This window comes from Siphateles boraxobius, unplaced genomic scaffold, assembly GCF_051911475.1.
Source record: "Siphateles boraxobius isolate OS27281-9 unplaced genomic scaffold, OSU_SipBor_1 11, whole genome shotgun sequence".
Lineage (NCBI taxonomy): Eukaryota > Metazoa > Chordata > Actinopteri > Cypriniformes > Leuciscidae > Siphateles > Siphateles boraxobius.
The window spans coordinates 4786714-4809824 of record NW_027508711.1 but is presented as its reverse complement, the minus strand read 5'-3'; the positions used below and the strand labels follow the sequence as shown (position 1 = coordinate 4809824).

General features: G+C 37.6%; 2 protein-coding genes across 4 annotated transcripts; one reads left to right on the top strand and one right to left on the bottom strand.

Annotated features, from left to right (window-relative positions):
* Positions 1-637: 637 nt before the first annotated feature.
* cacfd1 (calcium channel flower domain containing 1) lies at positions 638-10138 on the bottom strand. Of its 3 annotated transcripts, XM_077194252.1 has the most exons (6): positions 9494-10132; positions 7843-7969; positions 6437-6509; positions 6222-6347; positions 5228-5335; positions 638-4458 (listed from the first exon to the last, which is right to left on the bottom strand). In XM_077194252.1, the coding sequence occupies exons 2-6, from the start codon at positions 7967-7969 to the stop codon at positions 4368-4370; spliced, it is 525 nt and encodes a 174-aa protein (XP_077050367.1). In that variant the 5' UTR covers positions 9494-10132; the 3' UTR covers positions 638-4367. The 3 variants fall into 3 exon arrangements, with proteins under 3 accessions (XP_077050367.1, XP_077050369.1, XP_077050368.1); XM_077194254.1 differs by lacking the exon at positions 7843-7969 and having other exon boundaries at positions 9494-10138; XM_077194253.1 differs by lacking the exon at positions 9494-10132 and having other exon boundaries at positions 7843-8061.
* Positions 10139-16438: 6300 nt separating this feature from the next.
* Positions 16439-22609, top strand: LOC143699060 (arrestin domain-containing protein 3-like). The gene is made up of 8 exons (XM_077194249.1): positions 16439-16553; positions 16664-16964; positions 17058-17099; positions 17187-17247; positions 18968-19115; positions 19225-19321; positions 20549-20805; positions 20944-22609. The coding sequence occupies exons 2-8, from the start codon at positions 16703-16705 to the stop codon at positions 21370-21372; spliced, it is 1296 nt and encodes a 431-aa protein (XP_077050364.1). The 5' UTR covers positions 16439-16553; positions 16664-16702; the 3' UTR covers positions 21373-22609.
* Positions 22610-23111: the final 502 nt, after the last annotated feature.

The window sequence follows — 23111 nt, the reverse complement described above, 5'->3', positions numbered from 1 at the left end:
TGAAGTTTATCTAAAGTATTTTTTTTTCTTATTGGTGTGGTTGAATTGGAACATCAAGGGTCATTGGTTAATAAAGTGAGATTAAATACATAAAAGTATATATGTGCTAACATTTAATTGCAGGTTTGCATAATATTCTGTTTTCATTTCAGAGTTGTAGTGAGTACAAACACGTTCATATTTAGTCTAGAACTACGAATACCCATTGTGTTCACACACAACGTCTCTGCACTTTCGATTTCTGTCTACATTACGACAGGAGAGCTGTCAGTCAATACAGTCAGTAACTTGTGATACTTATTTGAAATGGTGATGCAGATATTTTGTTGTAAATTTAAAAGTAATGCGTTACTTGGAAAAAAGTAATCGATTACGTAACTCACATTACTTGTAATTCGTTAGCCCCAACGCTGGATATTAAGTAGCACAGCTGTTTTTAACATTGATAATAAGATGAGCAATAAATCAGCAAATCATTTTTCATCAAATAAATGCAGCCTTGTTGACCACAAGATACCTCTTAATTTTTTTTAAAAAAAATCACCTGCCATTCACCCCCCCCCCCCCATTTTTTCATAATTATACTTTAGATTTTGGAAGTTAGAAACCCTTACATAAAAACAACAAGCAAACGAGGTCAAAGACAGATGCCTTTATTTAGATCGTGAGGAAAACAGAAAAAAGTCAATCTCAGACCTTTTTGTACACATCATTGCAAAATCAATTAGTTACATATCACTGATCCAAAACTAATACACATAGGGACAAGATCACTGCTAAACAGCTAATAACAAATATTCAAGTTTAGGTTGTGCGGAACAAAGTTTGGTGTTTCAAAAAATCTTCCCTTTTTTAAATCAGTAGCTACTGTTGTGTTTGTCAGGCCATACAGAAGTGTTTTGTTATGGATATTGTGATTATTGAGATCACAAGACTAGACTTCCATCTTTAAAAAAATTATACTTTCAATATCATAGTGACTTGTTATAAACTCCTCTACAGATGGACTAAGGCTATTGGAGGGATTGTACACCCAAGTTAGTGATAAATAATGATGTGTTTCAAGTCCTCCCGGGAAGTTCGTATGTACGAGTTGGGAAGTCATATTTACGACATCAGGTGCGTTCAATTCACTTTCGTCGGAGTAAGATGGCGGTGTACCTTCTCTTAATTAACAACACAACAATACAGCAAGGTTTTTAACGCTATTTCTAGAAAATCAGGTGTGTTTTGCTTTTTTAATGTTTTTATCAAGTTACTGTAAAGTTATCGTTACATATGAATGTCATATTATAGTACTATCATTTTGTGCAGGCAATTACAATCTTGCTGCTAAAAACCTTTGAGTATTGAGATATTCCGCTGGTATTTACAACTTTGTGATGGCGATCATGTGCAATCAACTCAATAAATACGATCTTTCCGACATAACTTGAATTTCGAAAGTTCATTCTTTCAATTTATCTAGGTAGACAAGACTCAAGCTGGTTTGTGTGCTGGTGGAGATTTAACTATATAACAAGTCTCAGTAGTGTTAATGGAAATCATTTTACTTGCTAAACATACAGTACATGCAAAGTTTTGCCTTTTAAAAATTGTGAAAAGTTTACTGAAAGCATTTCAAGGAAGCATAAGACCAATTATAAGGGTGGATCTCAAACACACTCAGGTCACAATTTACCCCAAAATCAAAAGGGAATTTTTTTTTATTTTGCATTAATGAAGTTGATTTTTTTCTGTAGTTGAGACCACAATTTAACAAATTCTCATTACATATGCCTAATTATTCCTGTTGTTCTTAATGCAATTCAAAATTGTATAAATGTATTTTAAATAAACAAATGTGCTTAAAATGTACACTAAGTAACTTTTTTGTTCAAAATTAACAATTTAAATGAAGTCAATCCATCTTCCAAAAAAAAAAAAAAAAGATTTGTGGGTGACATTTGAGGCATGTGATATTGACAGGTTTCTGAGGAAATTGTGAGATATAAACTCGCAATTGAGAGAAAAAGTCAGAATTGTCGCAATACCCTTTTTTTATTCCATGGTGGAAACAAGCCTCCTTAAGTAACAGCGTGAACACTAAGGTCAGAACAGGACAGAATGACCTCTGACCTCCACATTATAGTTCTGTTGTAACTTTGGCTTTCATACCAGTGGTCAGTGTTGAAACTGGCTCAGATAGATGCAGAAATAAGCAAACAACACGTCATCACAGCATTAACAAACTGAATCGTTTCTTATTCCAGAAAAGAAGCCCTTCTTCAGTGCAGCAACAGACAGATGGCTTTAGAAGAAAGTTAAGACTGAAGACAGACCGTAAACCACTAGAAACGCGCCTCATCATTCAGAGTTACACTCACACAAGCTTTTAAAGGAAACAACCAGAAAGCGCAGATCAGACACGGTACACCAAATATGAAATAAAGAAAGTGACGGCGTGATTTTAGAGCAGCGCGTGTAGAAAAATTACATTCCACCATTTCTTACAAACAGGAACATGCTGCAGCAAAGGATTCTGGGTAAAGGCCTGTTAGCAGAGGCACACAAAATGCACAAACACGCTGGTTTGTATCCCTGCAGTGGCCTTAAACACACCTGCAATCGCTGAAACACATTTTAACCATGCTTACACATTAAAATACAAGTTTGTTTGCTCTTTTAAAGGATTAGGGGCCATTCACACAGAACGCGTTTTTGCGGTTAAAAACTGTTAAAAAAAGTGAAGTGGGAAAAAAACCGCAAGTACTGCGTTTGAAGGCAGCTGACTTGTTGCCTCACTGCCTTACAGGTATTGACTTTGCAGGTAGTGTTTGCGCTCAAAGATACCTCACGGACAGACTTCTGAGGCAGTGTTACGGTTTAATGATCTACAGCAAAATACTGAGTGTTTCAAAGATAGATAAACAAATATTTAATGTCTACAATAGTAATTTCTCACGAGAAATTACATCAAAAGTGATAAACTTTGGTCAAAGACATACATTTACACACTAACTGACCACCAACCGCAACTTTTAGACACCATCTTTATTTTTTAGCTCAACTGTCACAGAATGGATTGTGGGATATCAAAGGGAGCGAAGGATACATCTATGCTGCCTTAAAAAATCCATCAGATGAAGGTCTCTCAGGAGACAGGAAGTGCAGCTAACATTGGATTCAGACATGCCTTGCTTCACTGCCTTAGAATTCCTCCTCCGAAGGCAGCATTTTTAAGTTTTCAGACGCAGCCAATGTCTAGAGATGCATTTTTTAAAAAGTTAAAACTAATGCTGCATTCACGTGCTATCGGAATTATCGTAAATACGAGTTTCCTAGTCGTATTTACCACTGGGGAGTTCTGTGATCATTTAGAGTTTCTTGGTTAGGCAGGTAACAAACTTTAAAAATGCCAGAGGGAAGAACGATTGCTAACAAGACAATTCTTTATCAATGTTTTCCCACAACACCTACATCTTGTCTTGTCGTTAAAGTAGTGCACATTTACATATTATATTTTCATATTATAAATAATCATTTGAAATGTATTATACACGGCAAAAATAGCCTGTATTTGACCGAAAATCCCGAATCGCCAGCAAGCCAACTATAGATAGTGCGGTGAATGTTTATGTTTGTCAAGGATGCTAATTATCATTTTGGCTTTAATAAGATTTTCCCCAATCTATAGGCAAGAATAAATCTGGTGTCATCCATGGCTCCTGTTCTTTCCGACATCAAAGCACTTAAATGCGATGATCTCGTAATCACGACTTCAGAAGTGAGATATAGGAAATTTCCGATAGAACGTGAAGTGAGACGGTCAAGCACGTCCGTCTAGCATGCGTTTACGTAGAAAAACAACGGAAAAGTGGCACAGTGGAATGTAAAAACGCATTCTGTGAGAACTGGCCCTTATCTGTCCTTTTTTCTCATCTACAGAACAAAGAATTCGGGGGTGGAAAAAAATCCCAATGGCCAAAGTTCCAGTTCCCTGCGCTTGAGTTGAGGTGGTTTGATATGAGAGCTGAAGTCAATGCATTCATTTACACACCAGCTCTGGGTTTGGTAAAGTGAAATATAAATTAAAATATGTTGGTTTTTAGGACGTCAGATCAAAATAAATGAAATGCATTCATATAAACTGTGCACGAGAGCGCAAATGAAAATATTAACTTAAAACACATTTTATTAATTAAATCCTACACAAACAAACCAGAAATGTGATGAGTCACGCTGAGTCACGCTGTCAGTCGTCAAAGGTTACCTTACATACATCCCAACAAACCGGGAAGCACCTCAGGTAATGCATTTTGTCATGTTAAGGGAAAACGAGAGTGAAAGGATGCAATGAGGTGGTGAAGGAGGTGAAGAGGAGAGATTCACGGCACAGAACCACCTGTCGTTTCTGCAACTTTCTCTTCGTCGCCTTGTTTTTGGTGCTGCAATCGAGCGTAGCTCACCGCGTCGCCTCTGAAAAAGAGAAAGCGCACAATTTTCAATCATTTCTTCAATAAAGGTCATAAAAGCAAAATGTATTTAAAAGTGACTCAGGCCCTGTTCACAACTGGTATTAAGATGCGTTTTGGTCGATCGGATCACAAGTGGACGACGCTAAATACAGGTACCTCAGGGGGTCAAAAACATTTTGAGCTTGTCCACTTTCAACCACTTCTAGAGCTAGTCGAAAACTCATTTGACGGGATTGCTTTAGTAGTGTAAACACTCATGTGGTCGAATGGCCATTAAAGTCCGTCTGCTCTCCACCTACTGACCTAACGCGTAAACATTTCGGGAAGCGCTCTAGTCAGACGGGATTTAAAATGTCGGCTGAAGAACCAAGTTTGGTTTGAGGAGGATGTTCTCTCACCATTTCTCGTTTTTAACACACACTCAGTGTTCAGCTGGTCTTGTGTCTGTCAGACCAGAAACAAAAGCTGATGCTCTCCGTATGTTTTTCTATCATCTCCGGGCACGTTTATGTAAATAAGTTAATTTCGTCCATTTAATCGAAAGATCTAAAAAAGCCCATACATTTACTGTCCCATAGACCCTCCCCTCGAAGAAATCAGGACAGAAGTGGTTGAAAGTGGACAAAAGAGACGGATTAAAACACCAGGTGTGTCTCCCTCTGCCCGTGATCTGCTTAACCAAAATGCATCTTAATACCAGTTGTAAACAGGGCCTTAGTGAACTTTTTATTTTTTGCTCTATGTGCAAGCAAATGCAAAAATGCACCCACTTCTTTCCGAGGGATGCAAGTCCGTACAGCACTCCGGTGGCAAAAGCGATGGCATTACCGAACAGAGTTGTCAAGGAAAATTTCAGAAAGATGGGAAACAGAGCCATCCTGAGGGAGAAAGTGACATCAGCGTTAATTCTGATCATAAAACAACAAGAGAAACAGGTAACAATTTTAAAAACAATACTGTTTACTTTGGGGTAAGTACGATTTTTTCTTTTATTAAGCAAGGATGCATTAAATAGTTTAAAAGTGACAGTTAAGACATAATGATACAAAATATTGTATTTCAAATAAATGCTGCTCTTTTGAACTTTCTAGTCATCAAATAATCGTGAAAAAAAGCATCACGGCCTCCACGAAAAAATATGCAGCAGCACAACTGTTTTTAACATTGATAATAATAGAAATTCAGCAAATCAGAATGATTGCGACACCGAAGACTGGGAAATTGTATATTATGATTTTTACAGTATTTTTAGATCAAATAAATGCAGCATTGGTAAACAAAAGAAACATCTTTCAAAAACATTAAAAAGCATGGTAGTGTTCATGTTTGTTCATAATACATTAACTAATGTTAGTTTATGCAACTTCTAATGTAGCAGTAGGCTATGAGCAAAAATCAACCTCAACGCAGATTAAAAAACGCTGTAAAAGTATTGTTTATTTTAATCTTAAATATTTACTATTAATTACAGATTAATTTACTTCTTAATTTTGCACACACCATGAGGGTGCTTTGACATTTTCATACCAGAAACCAATCCTTTCACTTAATTGATTTAGACAGTTACATTAGTAGAGGATTAGAGGACAAAATCTCCTATTAGACACACACACACACACACACACACAACAGCTCAGTGGGACAAATGGCGTTCGGCGTTGTCACGTGTGACGCGCCCCACTTGTTTCATAGTAAATATCCACAGACAGTAACATTTACTAGTCAACGAAGTGATCAGCTGTAGAGTTGCACTCACTCACTCACCCGCAGTAAAACAGGGCTTTCTGCCAGGGCTTCAGGCGGTCGGCACGCGCCGCAATTACGTTTGCAAACTCAACGAACTGACAGCAGAACGGCACCTCACACAGGAACAACACACACGCCGTCAACCTGAAAGAAAAAAAAAGAGATATTTCATCTTCTGGTTCGCTTCTTTACATGGATTAATAAACAGCGGGAAATTAAACGCAAGTTCTTACACCATCCAAACTCCAGCCACGATATTTAACGGATTCACAGTCACACAATTCCAAACGCCCATTGTCGCACAAGCTAGAAAAAAAGAGAGAGAAATTACATTTTTGTACATTAGATGTAAACAATAAATCAATATAGTTATTTTTGTACATTACATGTAAACAATAAATCAATATAGTTATTTTTGTACATTACATGTAAACAATAAATCAATATAGTTATTTTTGGTAAATCAAAATGGGTTTTTCTGAAAACTGTTGAAGTCGCTACATGGTCAATTTGAGGTTTATAGCCCAGGGTTTCCTATGCTGATAATTAATTAAATGATAAAAATAAATCAAAACGTTTGGGGTCCTTCGGTCCAAATGGACCCGACGCATTTAAAAAAAATTTTTTTTTAAATCATAGCTTCATCGGAATGGTCTGAAATTTGGTGACCTTTTTGGTACTTGGTAAATGAACATCCAAAAAAATTGGGGACAGTATTTGAATAATCTAAGTGGTTGTAAAAAAAAATGTCACACTCAGGACCTTCGGGTCCAAATGGACCCGGATAGGAAATGAATGGCAAATTGGCAAAAATGTGAAAATACCGAGTTTTTTTGTGCGTACAATCTACAAATCAGCCACGATCCAGAAAAAAAGCACACAACAGTGAAGGGGTGAATCTATAAAAGAAAAAGAGTGCAAAATAGACACACACACACACACACACACACACACGCACACACACACACCTAACACAAACACACTTTTATACATAAACAAACCAATAAATTCAGATTACCTATGTAATCTGAAAATTACATAGGTAATTTTTCTTTTTAAAATGCTCAGTTTGTCCACCAGATGGCAGCCATCTCATTTCGAAAATTGCTTTCATGAGGTCTAGGCTTGACTCTAAAATGAAATACAGCTTTAAAAAAAAAAAATAATAATATTTTTTTTAAATAATTTTCTATTATATTCAATGGGGGGAAAACGGGTCATATTTATGGCATAAATATTAATTATAAATCATAAAATTCTCAAAACACCAAAAAAGAAAAGAAAAAAATATTATAAAAAACAAGTAAAAATTTTTTTTTATGATTTTCTTTTAATAAATATGAATCCCACCCTTCCGGCCCATTTGGACCCGAAGGTCCTGAGTGTGACTCTGAAATGAAGGACCCCAGAGGGTTAAAAAAAGATGAAATATTTTATTTGTTTACCTGATGTGACAATTAACTATTATCAGTTAACTATGAATATGCAAATGTGTTGTAAAATTAATTAAATATTAACTTAAAATACTTAACATAATAGATAATATCTAAATATTGTGTAAATATTTTCCTTAAAAGGGGTTGTTGCAAGTAAATTAATAAATGAACATGCACATTTGTTTAATGGCTGCTTCAGGAACCTGTTATACTTTGTTCAGTAACAGAACGTTCAAAAGCGCAGAGGAAGGACAGGCGTTTGGTGCGAGCAGCTGCTTTCCTGGATGAAACAAGCTTTTGTTGGCTTTGATGAACAGCTGTTTCTGTCATCTGTGTCTCAGCATATGTAGAGAAAAAAAGAGAGCTATTGATGCCGACTGATCACACACACACATGCTGGGTTTCCATGTTTTATGAGGAATATACATAATTTTTATACTGTACAAACTGTATATTTTATCTCCTAACCCCTAAACACAACACGTTCACACGAGTTCACATACGAGTTCACACACGCACACACACACTAACAATGTAAACAATATAGACGGCTGTTAAGTTTTAGGATGTGGGTCTCTTGCACAAGAATAATAATATTTGGGAGTCCATGGCCTCTACAAGACTGAAAACCCTGCACTACATAGAGAGAGAGATTGTTTTGTAACACATTATGATCACTAACAAAACCTGACCGAACAAAAGGATGAGAAAGAAAAGAGCAAGAGTAAAGAAAGTTGCAGTTGCTATGACACCTGTGTTACCATGACAGTGTCCACAGAACAGTCCTCATACAAATCACCACAGCTTATTTATCAAAATATGACAGATTAAAAGTGCTTAGATGTTTAAATCACTATATGATCTCATTTCCGGCACTTTTGATATTTTATAATAAAGGACTGCCATATTAATATACAAGCCAATTTGCATGATACTCAAACGTATCTCAAAGAATACTATGGTATTACCATGGCACAATAACTATGGTACTTATTGCTAGGTATTGATTCTCCATGACAGGATTTCTATGTGAGTCACTGTGTGAAGGTGTGATTGATTAGACATGCTGGAAGACTAATGATGTATTAGTTCAAAGCGATGATCCAATTTGCCTTCATCCCAAAATAATGATAATAATCCATATATCCATGTTGTACAGCAGGGGGTTTCAAACTGGGTTTTGTGTAAAAATAAATAAATAAAGCAGTAAAAATTTGATTACAGTACAGTACTATAGTGAGTAGGGGGGAAAATTATGTAATGCAATCTAAATATTTTAAAATAGCATTTTACACATATTAATAATATTAAATTGAGGATGGGGGTCCCTCATACATGGATTATCACATTTGGGGTTCAGTTGTGTCTAAAAGATTGAAAACCCCTGTTGTACAGCTTTTGCTTCTAAGGAAGTGATATCACAGTGAACATATTTTTTGTGTTGTCAAATCGATTAATCGCAACTCTATGTAAACGTTTATATGCGTTTATATGCAATTATGCATATATATATATATATATATATATATATATATATATATATATATATATATACACACACACACACACACACTTTTATGTTTAGATGCGATTAATCGATTTAACAGCACTATTTTTATTTAATTTTTTTATATGACATAATCAAGAATGGGAAACCACAATAAGTCCAGCACAGGACGTGATTGTGTGTGTTGAGTGTAAGAAAGTATCCTTGTTGAAAAAGGTTTCAAATACCATCACATCACTAGGATACACCTATGTGAATCCAGGAGCCAGTGCGTGCAGAAAGACTCAAGGGTGATATAGTGTTTCTGTATTAAACCGCCATATGTGCACAACACGTGTGATACTTACATATGCCACCTACAACACCAGCCATTTTGCAAATCCAGCGGTACCACCAGGACATGCCATCGTCCTCTGTGCCAGCTTTAGTTGGAGCTGCCGCCTCCTCTGAGCTCATTTTCCACAGTTAAATTATTCAGACTCCCAGTGTCTCACTTACAACTCACCGGCACCTGCAATACCACCGGCGGCCTGAGGGCGTCGCTTTTTCCCCGACGAGGAGAATGGCTGGAAAGTATAGCTGACTGTAATGTCAGCCAAATAAACAAATTGCGTAATAAAGTTATCAAACAACCGGCAGCCAAGAATGTCACACAGAAGTTCTGGTTTTAAAGTTGTCCTGGATAAAAAAATACTGCTGAAAGGACGCTGATGCGGCGTTGTTTATCAGACGCCGCTGGTCTTACTGGTGTTATAGAGGCTGAAAGCACCAACACATCAAGAGATAATCAAAACCTCTCAGAATCGCGGTCGGATTCCGTCTATTTGGAAATATGTCGAGTTAGAAAAAATGTTGCTGAATCGGTGTCCTCAGAATGAAATAACCATCGGTGTGATGTCAGTTTTGTATAGTAGACTAGAACGTTTGCTCCTCTTGTCTTGGAGGTTCCCTTGTCTGCGTTGCATTGAGGGTGGAGCCAATAATGCGTCACTGAACATGATATGGCTCTTCAAGAGCATCAACCGCAGCAACATTTGCGCAGTCTGTTGGTTTATGAACAACTAGTGTGAAGTAGTTGTGTTTAAAAAAAAATCCATGACGACTTTAATACAGTTTTTGTTAGGATTTTTTATTCTTAATCCTAACGCAAAGTGATGTAACCATATATTGTTATTGTAAGGATTGTTAGGGTTTCAAACCGAAATTGTTATTGTAAGGAATTGTATTATTAGTGGAAAGCCTTGCCCCAATCAGCCTCATGGTGGCGCTACAGTGATCGAAACATTTTTTTTTTAGACAAATGGCCATAACCTTTGAACGTTTGTCACAAGTGTGTTCTCTCATTGGGCATTCCATCAAGACGAACAAAACGTATCTCCGATCAGTGCTTGAAGTGGGGAAAAAAAGGTCCCATGACATTTGAGACTTCTACAATGAAAAACAAAACTTGGAGATACTGCTGGTACAACAACAATTTATTGTTATTTATTAACAACATAAATATATGTAAACACGTCGTGTGTATGTGTGTGTGTACAGGTGCGTCATGCAAGCCAAAATTATGGGCGGGGGCACAATCTGAGACGTTGCAATTGTTTTCTGACGGGTGATTTGTATCATGTTAGGAGGGGTCAGGGGGTTTCTCCCCCTGAATTTTTTTAAATTCTGGCTGTTAAACATACCATTTCAATGCAGTTTGGGAGGGACAGAAATACCTTAACGGAGCTAGCAGCAACCCTCCTCTATCTGAGGACTAAGTTAAAGTATCTATTTTGTAAGTTTATGTAAAAGACAGGTTGATGAAAGAACTGTAAGCTCAAATTCAAAAGCTTTTGAAGTCTACTTCATTAAAGCATGTTTACACACACACTTACTGTACACTTAGGCCTACTACACATGATTTTAAAAACAGTACCATTGCAGTTTTTATGTTATGATTTTAAATTGGTATGTGACCTAAGAACGATCCCACATTAAAGGTACATAAAGGTGCTGAGGTCTGACTTTGTGGTGCTCTGAAAATAAGTTATTTTAATATTAATATGTGATGAAGGACTTTGAAAGAAGTTTGACAGATTTCAGTGCTGAATAAGGTTAACACTACCTCGTTTATTTGAAAATGGGTAATCAACCGTGAATAATAGTCTATGGGAGAAACATCAAGTCGATGCCTTGATAACGTTAGGTTGGATTTTGCAGTTAGCCTACAACAAATTTAACACCCTCGTTTCTATGAAACTGAAAACAATTGAACCAGCTGGAGACTTTGACACAAGACAAAAGAGAACAGATGTTTCAAAACCGATCAGCTAACGTTACTATGGCTTATTGGCTTTGTATGGCGGGCAGTAACGTTAGCCAACTAGTTTACGGTTAGACTAGGCTAGCTATCGATAACGTTACACTGACACAACTTCAGTTAATGCTCTGAATTCGCAGCTAATATCAAATTCATAACTTTTTGATCAAGTTAAAATTAAATAATCCCACTACCTTTTAATATCATCCGATAACTAATTCAATGCTGATTTGTTGCTTTGCCCACTTACCACTTCAAGACCACCTGTAAAACATTGCCAGCTCAACGTGCGAGACGAGTGAGTTGCTTGAACATACACAGCAAAGATTCTAATACACAGACACCATATTAGGAAAAAGGGGTGGGCTGATGCTGACCGATTTATTACACATCCAGAAGAATACATTTGAGTCGTTATAGGCTCTGGTAATTATGGAGCATAATAGGAATAAAGTTGTGACAAAAAAATTATCAGGTAGGAAAAATCTGAGGGGGCACATGCCACTGTGTGTGTAAACTTGTTGATGTGTTCAGCCAACATTACAGGGTGGGGCCAATGTGGGCCCAATATGGGCTTTAAATATGGGCCCTAGATGGGTTTGTCCACGGGTTGCACAATGGCCCCACCTTAATTAGCCCACATGAATCTCATATAGAATCTGAATGGGGCTTATGTGGGGCCTTTATGAATTACAAATGTACAAATAACATTTCTGAGAATATAGTTCCCAGTATGTATACGGTTAGAAGATGGCTGTGTCTCATGTGACCTTGTTATTTCTACACGCTGTGACTATACACATCACAACATGTAAATAGGAAAATGCTGGCGTTATTTTGTCACTTATTGGGAGCAGTATGCTAGCTGGAGCCGTTTACCTCCAGTCTTTGTGCTAAGCTAGGCTAGCGGTGGGTGTGTCAGACAGAGTTACGGCACGCACGGAGATGAAAAGGGTATGTATGGACTTATCTAACTCTGGGGAATACGGTGAAGCTAAAGTCACAAAAAGTCAGCATGTTCCTTTAAAGGATTAGTTCACCATAAAATGAAAATGTCCTAATAATTTACTCACCCCAATGCCATCCAAGATATCCAAGCCTTTCTCAGTGGAAGAGAAAATAAGTTTTTTTGAGAAAAGCATTTCTGGATTTTTCTTCGAATAATGGACTTCAATGGCAACCAATGTTTTGAAGTCCAAATCAATGCAATTTTAAAGGTCTTTGAAGTGCTTCAACGGGCTGTGCACGATCGCAGCCGAGGAAGAGGGTCTTATCTAGCGAAACGATGGGTCAATCGCCAGGGAGGAATGCGCTCGTGCACCCTGCAGGGCTTGGCGAGGCACCAGCTCTTGTGGGCAGATTGGGTACTCCTTTCGATCTGGGCAGTACACGTACCGGGCAGTTTGAATTGCGGTGCGGACATGCTGTCCAGGAAGGGCATTGTAAACGCAGAGTGGAGATTGTACCCTCAGACAATAAAGATGATCTGGAATCTTTTTGGCAAAGTGGAGATCGACCTCTTTGCATCAGAAGAGAACGCCCACTGCCCGCAGTACTTCTCGCTGACAACGGTTCCTCTGAAAAGGGGAGGCTCTGTCGAGCCACTGGCCCAGAGGTCGGAAGTATGCATTTCCCCCAGTCAAAATAATGCCGCTAGTGCTGCAAAAGTTCAGGGAAGAGAGGAATGCTCTGCTTCTGGTAGCGCCGAAATGGCCCAACAAGCCATGCAATTGGTGAACCTGTCGTCTTAATCCTCCCCGCCTTCGTCAGATGCCAGAATGGGACCTATCATTAGTGCTCAGTGCGCTGTCCGACCCACCATTCGAACCAGCCAAATCTAGCGACTTAAAAGTGCTCTCATTTAAGATGGTGCTGCTGCTCGCGCTAGCAAGTGGAAAACGAGTCGGTGATTTGCATGCCCTATCAGTCAACAGTGCTTGTATGCAGTTCGGCCCAGACGATTGTATGGCCAGACTCACGCCCAGACACGGCTACACACCAAAAGTGCACTCAACCCCGTTCAGTGCCCAGGTGATCACAATACAAGCGGTTTGCTCCTCTGAGCTAACCACTGATTCAGTGTCACAGAAATGCGCTCTGTGCCCCGTGCGTGCGCTACGTGCTTATGTGAACAGAACTAGCCAGTTTCGGGCCTCAGAGCAGCTCTTTGTCTGCTTTGCGGGTGCTAAGAAGGGCGACTCGCTGTCGAAACAGAGGCTGTCACACTGGATTGTGGAGGCTGTATGACTGGCTTATGCTTCCCGAGGACTCGATTGCCCAATAGGAGTGCGTGCCCACTCTACTAGGTGTTTGGCATCGTCATGGGCTTGGGCTAAAGGTATGTCTATTCAGGACATTTACCTCACGGCAGGCTGGTCATCTCACAACACTATTGCAAGATTTTATAACTTGGACATTCCCTCGTTTGCACCCCCGATATCACACCAGTTCAGTGCTGCTTAACTGTGTACAGGGAGACGCTGACGGCACCGGCTCGGAGTTGGCTCTATGCCAAAATGCATCTAGGTGTTTCAACCAGGTCCGGTACCTGACCTAGAGGAGGAGCGCATGTGTCTTTGCTATGCCTTAGCGCCTAGTCCTCTGCATAGGCTCTGTGCAAGCTGGACAGGCCAATTTTCACAGGGCCAGTTTTATACGTTCCCCATACGTAATGTCGAGGAACCGACTCGGTAAGGAAATGTCTCTGGTTACTCAACGTAAACGTGGTTCCCTGAGAGGAGGGAACGAGAAATTACATAAATTGGCGTGTGAAAAGTCTCTTCATAGCCTCAATATCTCTCGTTCAGTCGATAGATTCAGAGGTATTTTGGCACCCGACGTCGCCTATATAGTGGCTGTCACAGCCAATCAGGCGAATACTCGGACGCCATTGGCTATTTGCAAGCAAAAGAGTTTTTCAATCAGGCTTCAGCATTTCGAGAAATAGGGTTTTCCCCATATGTAATGTCTCGTTCCCTCCTCTCAGGGAACTACGGTTACGTTGAGTAACCAGAGACGTTATCTTTCCCTGAGTTCTATATTTCCTCCTAATAAAACGTATTATAATTTCACAAACATTTTCACAACATCCATGTAAGGCTAATGCAAAACTGAAAATGAAACTGAAAATAATAATGAAAAATAATAATTACTCCTTGCAATAACACATTCTTTAAATCAGATTTTCCACAAAATGTTTACTTAAACAATGCACTTAAGATTGGGTTTGGAGATCCGGCCATGATATGATACCATGATACCATATGATATGGTAGCTTTTGAGCAGTTGCCTCAGCTGGAATGTTTTCTTGGGCATGTAGTGCATCTTTAGACACAATGTTTCATATCAGTTTGAGTTTGGTGTTGGAATGGTTCTTCTACAGGAAGTAGGTATCTGCGATTCCTCCAGTGTGCTTTACCCTTTGACTCCACTAAGATCTGGGCTTGGTGAGGGGGCCCTTTACAACTCCAATCTTATCTTGGCCTTTTACTCTTGGCTCTTCAGTTTGTTAATGACATTTTGAGATGACTAAGTCCTGAGTGGGTTTAAACCACCTGGAATAAGAATCTACCAGCACTAGGTACTGTTGGCTGTTCCAGCCAACTATGTCAGTAGTATGGTCTTTGAGCTATGAGTAATCAGTTGGACTGTCATCACCTCAAATTCATCCTCGTCACTGAGATGCAGCGTTATCACTTTCCTGGGAGCTTGTGACATGTGTCAGGTATTCACTTTCCTCTTTTGTAGGTGCAGAATCAGCTTGAACTTACCCTGCTGAAAAAAACAAACAGCAAAACCCACCCTAAGCTGGGTGGCTGATTTTAGCTGGTCCCTCAGGCTGAGTTTAGAAGGGGTTTGGCCACTTTTTGTTTGTTTGTTGGGAAACCAGCTAAAAGACCAGCTAAAATTCAGCTGAACACCAGCTTAGCTACTTTAACTAGTTAAGATCAGCCAGCCAGCCTAGGCTGGTTTTAGCTGTTTTTTCCCCCAGCAGAGTTGTGCAGCTTCAGTATCTCTTAACTTCTCTACACCCACCTGCCATAACAATGTCATAAATCATCAGTAATCTACAGAAAATATTTGATATCGATAACATTCAAACGATACCCAACCATAATCCTTATTTGTCTGAATGCCTGTGATCTATCAAGCTATACAGCTCAGATGAGTTAGGCTATATTACACAAACTATGCATTGTTTGAAAATCTGACCTGTTGCAGTTTATGCTTAACTTTGAAATTGTATTATTACCTTTTCGAAATAATCCATTAAACAAGTTGCGTTTTGAGGAGCATGCACTAATATTTTAGTTCCATAGACCTTACAGGGACAGACACTGGCTGCATCCGAAATCGAATACTTAGCCTACATAGTTGGTGAAAAACAATGTGATAAAAGAAGTAGTATCTATGTCCGAATTCACAGTAGGCCTACTCATAAAAATGTAGCCAATAGGCAAAAAGTACCTGGATAATCTACTTCCTCCGGCGAGATTCTGAAGTGTGCATATACGACGGATTTTCAATCCCATGAAGCCATGGGAGAGGATTTTTGAATGGAGGTAGGTCACGTGATAATGAGAGCATGGCGAATGTAATATACGTCCGGATTACATTCATATTACAACACACATAGAACATACTTTTTAGCGGTCGTGAAGTAATTACTTACTCAAAATATCTACCTACTCAAGATAGTATGCGATTTCGGACGCAGGTATAGGCTTCATCTCTTCAGTGGGTTGTAGAATATTATGTAATGTGTTTTTGGATTGTTCTGCAGACGAAACACTGCAAAAAAATATTTCCAAGAAGTTTCAGTAGACTAAAAACTCCTAGGATCTAGGATATTTATACAGCTTTTTACAGCGGATGCCAGTCTATCCCTCACAGCCTCGCTTTCATATCTGCCATGGCGCTGCTCTGAATAAGGTCTACTAGTTTGGACATACACGTAGGCTACAGCATGAGGAAATATCTACTCCACCCACTGAAACAGGTTTTATTTACAGTAACTGAACACCTGCCCTGACTACGAGAAGTGAAACTGGACTGCACTTATCTCAGTCCTCCCCTGACCGTCGCATAATTCTCGTCTACTTTGAAGGTGAGGCGTATGGCATCTCAAACGATATTGTGATACACCTGATGGCTTCTTTTAAAAAATCCTCCTCCACCTGTCCTGCTTGCCTGACTAATAAAGTGATATTCCATTAGTTCACACGTCAGAAGCGGATATTGACACCAGAAGTCACGATGTCTCTCACTGTGAAAAACATTTCTGTTATTTACACTCCTATCAATGAGACCAATACCTTCACCAGCGGGGATTTTATATCGGGAAAAGTTCTTCTGGATGTAGTAAAGGACACGCAAATGCAGTCGTTCAGTGTTAAAATGAAAGGTAAAGCACGGGTTTGTTGGAGCGAGCATTACGGTAAAACCACGGTTGTTTACTCTGATAAGGAGAAGTATTATTCCATGGAGAGGTTTTTCATTTTGGAGGACAAAACAAATGGTAGGCTACGAGAAACTTCAGCTGTCATTTTTGTGTTACCGTTTGTAGAACTCATATTTAACCAGCTTTATTTTGTGTTGTGACTTGATCTAGGTAATGGACATGAGATGCTAAAAGATCCATCAGGACAGCCATGTAAGTCTGTTTGCAATTTAGATGAATAATGCAAATTGAGCTTTAAGAACTGAAAAACGTGCTCATCTATGATTTTTGACTTGTTAGATTCTTCGGTTGTGGCACCGGGCCATCATGTTTACCCTTTCACCTTTCAGTTGCCTCTACAGTAAGTTTGTTTCATCTCGTAAAGTTGTGTTATATGTAGGACCAAACCTGCAGAAATTAAAAATGAATAAATAAACAAATAAATATGCGAATAAATGTACAAATAAATAAGTAAATGACTTTGTGTGGCATAAATGAATTTATACTTTTATTTCCTTATTTATGTGTAGTTATATTTTTTCCCACATTTATTTATATTTTCATTTATTTATTTATGCATTTATTTATTTTCAATTTTATTTATTTTCACATTTATTTATGTATTGGCTATATGTATTTATGTCTACATTTATTTATTTAAGCATTTATTTATTTATACATTTATTTATTTATACATTTGTTGCTCTGTATGCTAATGAGGGGGGCGTGTTTTACCTAAGACATAGCAATCGATCTCAGAGTGGCAGTGCTGAAGCATTGAGGAAACAGTGGCACCTTGTGGTGTAACCAAACAATACACAAGAGGTTTGTGGAGTGACTTTACAGGTCACGCAGGAAATAAATGACTTCGAGATGGGGAATATGGCCAAAATCTTATAAAACGGTCTATGTCCTTTAATATGCCTCCCTCTCTCTCTATGGGCTATATATATATATATATATATATATATATATATAACTACAATTACGTTTTGGAATTAGCAACGGGGGCATGGGATAAGATGCGTAAGAAATTAGTCCTACATACAAGAGCGTTTTAATGACAAAAACTTGATAAACGTCTTGAAATGCATAATCTGAACAATGTTTCTAGGTGTGGTAACTAAGGAATAATTGATGACCGGCCGTTGAATTATTAGAAAAATAATGCACGCCCGAGTTGGTAATGCGGTCACGACGCGAAGCAGATTATTTAAGTAAATTATTTAAATTCAGTAATTTCACTTAAATGACAATTAATAGGTAATTTTCATTGCCATTTAAGTGAAATTACTGAACTTATATGTTCTTATATACTAAAATATACGAGCTTGATAAAAAATTCTCATTCTAGAAAATTTCAGATGGCACTTAGAGGCTTTTCAATTTGAACTCTTCACATATTCAATATAGATATATTACTAAAGTATAAAAAAATCTTCTGAAAAAAAGAAGAAAAAAACTGAATAAAGCAGATTCTGCTTGCAAAATAGAATGCGACAGAGCTTGTAATAAAACTAGAATCAACATAGTTTGGCTTTTCGGAGATGGTAAGAACTGAGGGATATGAAATGTTGTAAAAGCGATGTGGAGATGGTGTTTTTATTCAGCAGGTCAGTCAGGTATTTTGTTGAACAAATAAATTGCAAAATGTAGCTCTCTAACAGAGTTCTTTGTAAAGCATTATCTATTGTGAAGGGACATTTCATTTTGGTTTTTGTTGCGCTGTGCTGAAATTTATTTTCAAGGAAGTAGGCTACATTGTCTATCAGTGGGTTTAGCACAACCAAAACAACGTTCTTTCGCAACATGCATGTGGTTTTGTTTTTTAACTGCTAGAGGGCCAAATGTTACAGTATATCTTTAATAAAATATAAAATTTAATTTTTGTAAACTATATTTTTTTATATTTCTTTTCTCAAGATTTTCAACCTTTTAATGAGATTTACAATTACTGTATATTACTGTATATAACACATGCTGTTCCGCTTGTGTAAAATAAAACAACAGACAAAGGCTGAATTCAGAGGGCGAATCACCCTTGAATTTCTGTATTTACACATGGCATGATTTTCTTATAGGCACTTCCCACCAACCTTCAAAAGTGTAATTGGAAAAATTGCCTACACTTTGGAGACAAAATTATCCCGATCAATGCGTGTTTCTAGCAAAGCCAAAGCAGAGTTTCACTATGTCTCGAGTCATGTTGTGTCCAGTCCTGAACTAATGGTGAGATTGTCTAAAGTCCCATGCACTGTCTTTCTAATCTATACTATATATTCCTCTACTATATTTTGGGTTTCAGTCACCTTTGTTTTACACGTTTTGTCTTGTTTAGGTGCCTCAGTATGGAAGTAAAGAGAAAAAAATAAAATTCTTCTCCTCTGGGAATGTCTCCATGGACATAAGCACTGAGAAAATGGGATACCACCTCGGTAAAATCATAGTTCTTATTATAACATCTCAGCAGTGTTCGTGTTATCTGTTTGTCAATAAACTCAAAGTTTGAGTATTGTAGACAAAACCTTTTCTTTATCCTTGTAATGAGATGAAATGTATATAAAATTGCAAATATCAAACAGCTCTGTTGAGTAGGCGAGTGGTGGATGGACAATTTCCATGATTTTCTTGTTTACTCTCTGTGTAATCATATGTAAGCAAGCAGATTAAGACAACAAATGTGGTCTTTTCAGATCAGCTATTGTAATAATTGAAAAGGAAGTTAAAACATCTCATATCACATTTCAACCATAAGTCTGAACCCAGACATCACTTGTAGAAATGGTTCTACTTGTTTTTTGTTGTTGTTTTCCCCTAGGCCTTCGTTGACTTGTTGTGAAAAATCATAATTTGGGCTTATACACAATGTATACATAGATTTAGGGCTGTTTAGTGGTTTTCCAAAGCTACTAGCCACTCAGCATTGCCACAAATTTGACATCGATACCAAAGGGAAAAACTGCCATATAGATATTTTTATGCTCATCTTTTAATTTGACAGCAGGTATATTAGGCTGCTGTAACCTTAAGACTGACGCAAGGATCCATTATACTGTTACACATGCGTGTTCTTTCTCAACTATTAAAACATACAAAAACGAAATGTTTATGTGACTATTTGACGTGTATTTGATTATTTTTACTGCAATAAGCGGCGAAAAATAACTCAATTCAATACTGAGAGGCGGCTTTATGTGCCGCATTTTGGGTGTGAGCACCAAATATGTGGGAATTAGTAAAATTATGCTCAATACGCACAATCCCACACTGAAATTGAAGCCTTGTAACACCAACAATATTCATCAGGAGCAAATGAAACCAATTAGTGAGTGAGGGGAGGAGGGTTTGTGTGTCAAATCGCTGTCAGGAGAGATGAGAGACAGAGAAAGTGCAGCTGGTATCGTGTATCTACTGCGGAAAATGAGCATTGGAAGCGTTTCAGATATTTCAGTATTGATATGTGCGTGTTAATGTCAAGCTCTGCACAAAATCATAATGTTATTCGTACAGTTTTCTTTATACATTTTTAATTGTGTATTTTTATATGTAACATGATTCTGAATAAAGAGGCATTAGGATTTAAAATAGACAGTTATAATTTCTTGTGATATTTAATCAAGTAATTTCAATTGACCTAATTGTCTTACTGTGTCTCACTACAGGAGAGGGCATGAAAGTTTTGACTGAAGTTCAGAACAATTCATCCCGTGCAATCAAGCCAAAATACCGTCTTTATGAAAAACACAGTTTTTTCGCCAAAGGAAGGAGAAAACTTCACAAACATGACCTTTTTAAAGAGGAAGGAGAAACCATTGAGCCGAACTCAAAGAACACGGTCACAAAAGTGCTGACCATTCCTCCCAGCCTTACCATCTCTATCCTAAACTGTAAGGTCATCAATGTTGAGTACAGACTCAGGGTGAGTTTCAGCATCTAAAGCAAAGACACAGAGTCAATCATTACAATAAAGTGAACAAATACATTAGATTGGCATCACTGTGTGTTCTACACAGATACGACTAACTTTCTTGTTTTAATATGTGTGCTTTGTGTCTAGGTCTACCTGGATGTGCCGTATGCCTCAGACCCGGAGATCAAATTCCCAATTGTGCTTCTTCCTCTTCAGTCTGTACCAGGTGCAAAAAGTGCTACTAACAGTGATTTTGGAATCTGGAGTCAACCACCAGGAGGCAATGTGAACCCCAGCCCACTTCATATGCCTCCATCTGCCCCACCTGGTCAGTTTGGTGCCTCTGGCTACTACGGACCTCCTCTGAGTCCGTTTCCTGCTCCTGGTTTCCCTGGACCACTGGAGCAGTTTGCTCCACCTCCTGGTCAGTTTGGACCAGTAAGTCCTCCTAGTTACGTTGGACCTCCTGGTCAATTTGGTCCTTCAGTTTCTCATCAGTGTGACTCATCAGATCCCCCTCCATATCAAGAATATCAATTATATCCACTGTTGCCAGACTACTGTAAAAAATCTTGACAAAATGATTTCAAAATCACCTTCTAGGTTTCTTTTATTATTATTGTTATACCTAGATTGCTAGAATGATTCATATTAATATGTAAGCCTTATTCATTTGAAGTTATCGATGTTGACTGTTAATAATAATCTTAAAAACATAGATCCTATTTTAAATTAAACTCTCAACAGTAGACAAACAAGTCTGCTAAACACAACCAAGGTTGTTTTTGTTTTGTTTTTTTAACACAGAGTGTCTCTGTACTGAAATTAAGACTGAATAATGAAGTATTTTATGTTTTTATTCATGAATGAAATATAAAACTGATTTTACTCGCATATTATAGGACCAATCTGGTAATTAACTGGAAAAACAGTAGTTGGAGTAGTTAACTATTAGTTAAAAATGATATATTGATGTTGTTTGCAGTAAAAGAGTAGCATTTTATATGCTGCTCTTTAAAGCTACACTATGTAACTTTAGGCCATCTAAATGAAACTGTATGCGTCTTGCGGAAGAACATTGTTTTGATTGTGCTTCTGCTGTGAATGTGGTTCACGGCACCAGTGTACACATGAAAATCTGAAAAAGATGTAATCTGAGCAGGTGCCATATTTTATGTTGTCGTTTTGACCTTATTGGAAACATTGATATTTTAAAATAAATGACTTATCAAAAGTTGTTTATTTTTAGAACTGTGATTCCCTAGTTGCATCTAGCAGTTAAAAAGGTGAAATTGACTATATTCGTGTGGTAAATTTCCCGGAAATGGCCATTATAACATTATAATTACACGGGAGGACCACTCATTGGCTCATTCAGCTCACTAATGTTTTGCTGTTGGATTCATATTTAGACATTATAAAATCATTATAATATCATTCCAAATTGCTTTTTGTCAAAGTTTACCTTGTCATTTATACTTCAGATTAGGTATCAGTTTTTGCAATTATATCACATAACAACCGTGAGACCTGAAAAAAAAATGGAAGGACTAAGTATTTTCTTACCTTTCATTTTTCAAAACATCTTTATCTACAACAATAAAGTGTTTGTGTGTGTGTGTATTTTTGTGTGTGAAAATTTTGAATTTGTTTAAGATTACCATTTCATACCGAGGTATCAGTTTTTGCAATTATGCCACCTTATGATTACAATGAAATCTGGAAATGTTGTTATATAGAGGAGACTTGCAGTAAACATTTTGTTACCTGTCATTTATTTATCTATCAATATAAATATCTATTTACAACAAAATGTGTGTGCAAACATGCTTAATTTGTATTAAGTGTTATAGTTTATCCCTTTAATTTCTGTGTATGTTTCTCCATTGTGGATGTGTTCGGGTCAGCCTAGACCCCAACATTATAGATGTCATAAGGGTCTTAAACCATTTGAACCCTGTTAATTGATGCTTGCAACTATACATTATTATCATTATTGTATATTATTATTAGACTAAAAGCTATATTAAAGTTGTGAATGTGACAGTACAAACATATTTAATGATAATAATAATAATAATACAGGCTACATGATTATGAGATCAAGCCACAACAAAAAGTGTTAAAGACTGGTCAAAAACACAATACAGAGATATATAGAGATACTGTATATAGATAAAACCAGAATATATATCTAATATACCCTTGAAATGTGTAAGGTATTGTATGTCTGGAATTATCTATCTATCTATCTATCTATCTGTATATCTATCTATCTATCTGTCTATCTATCTATCTGTCTATCTATCTGACGA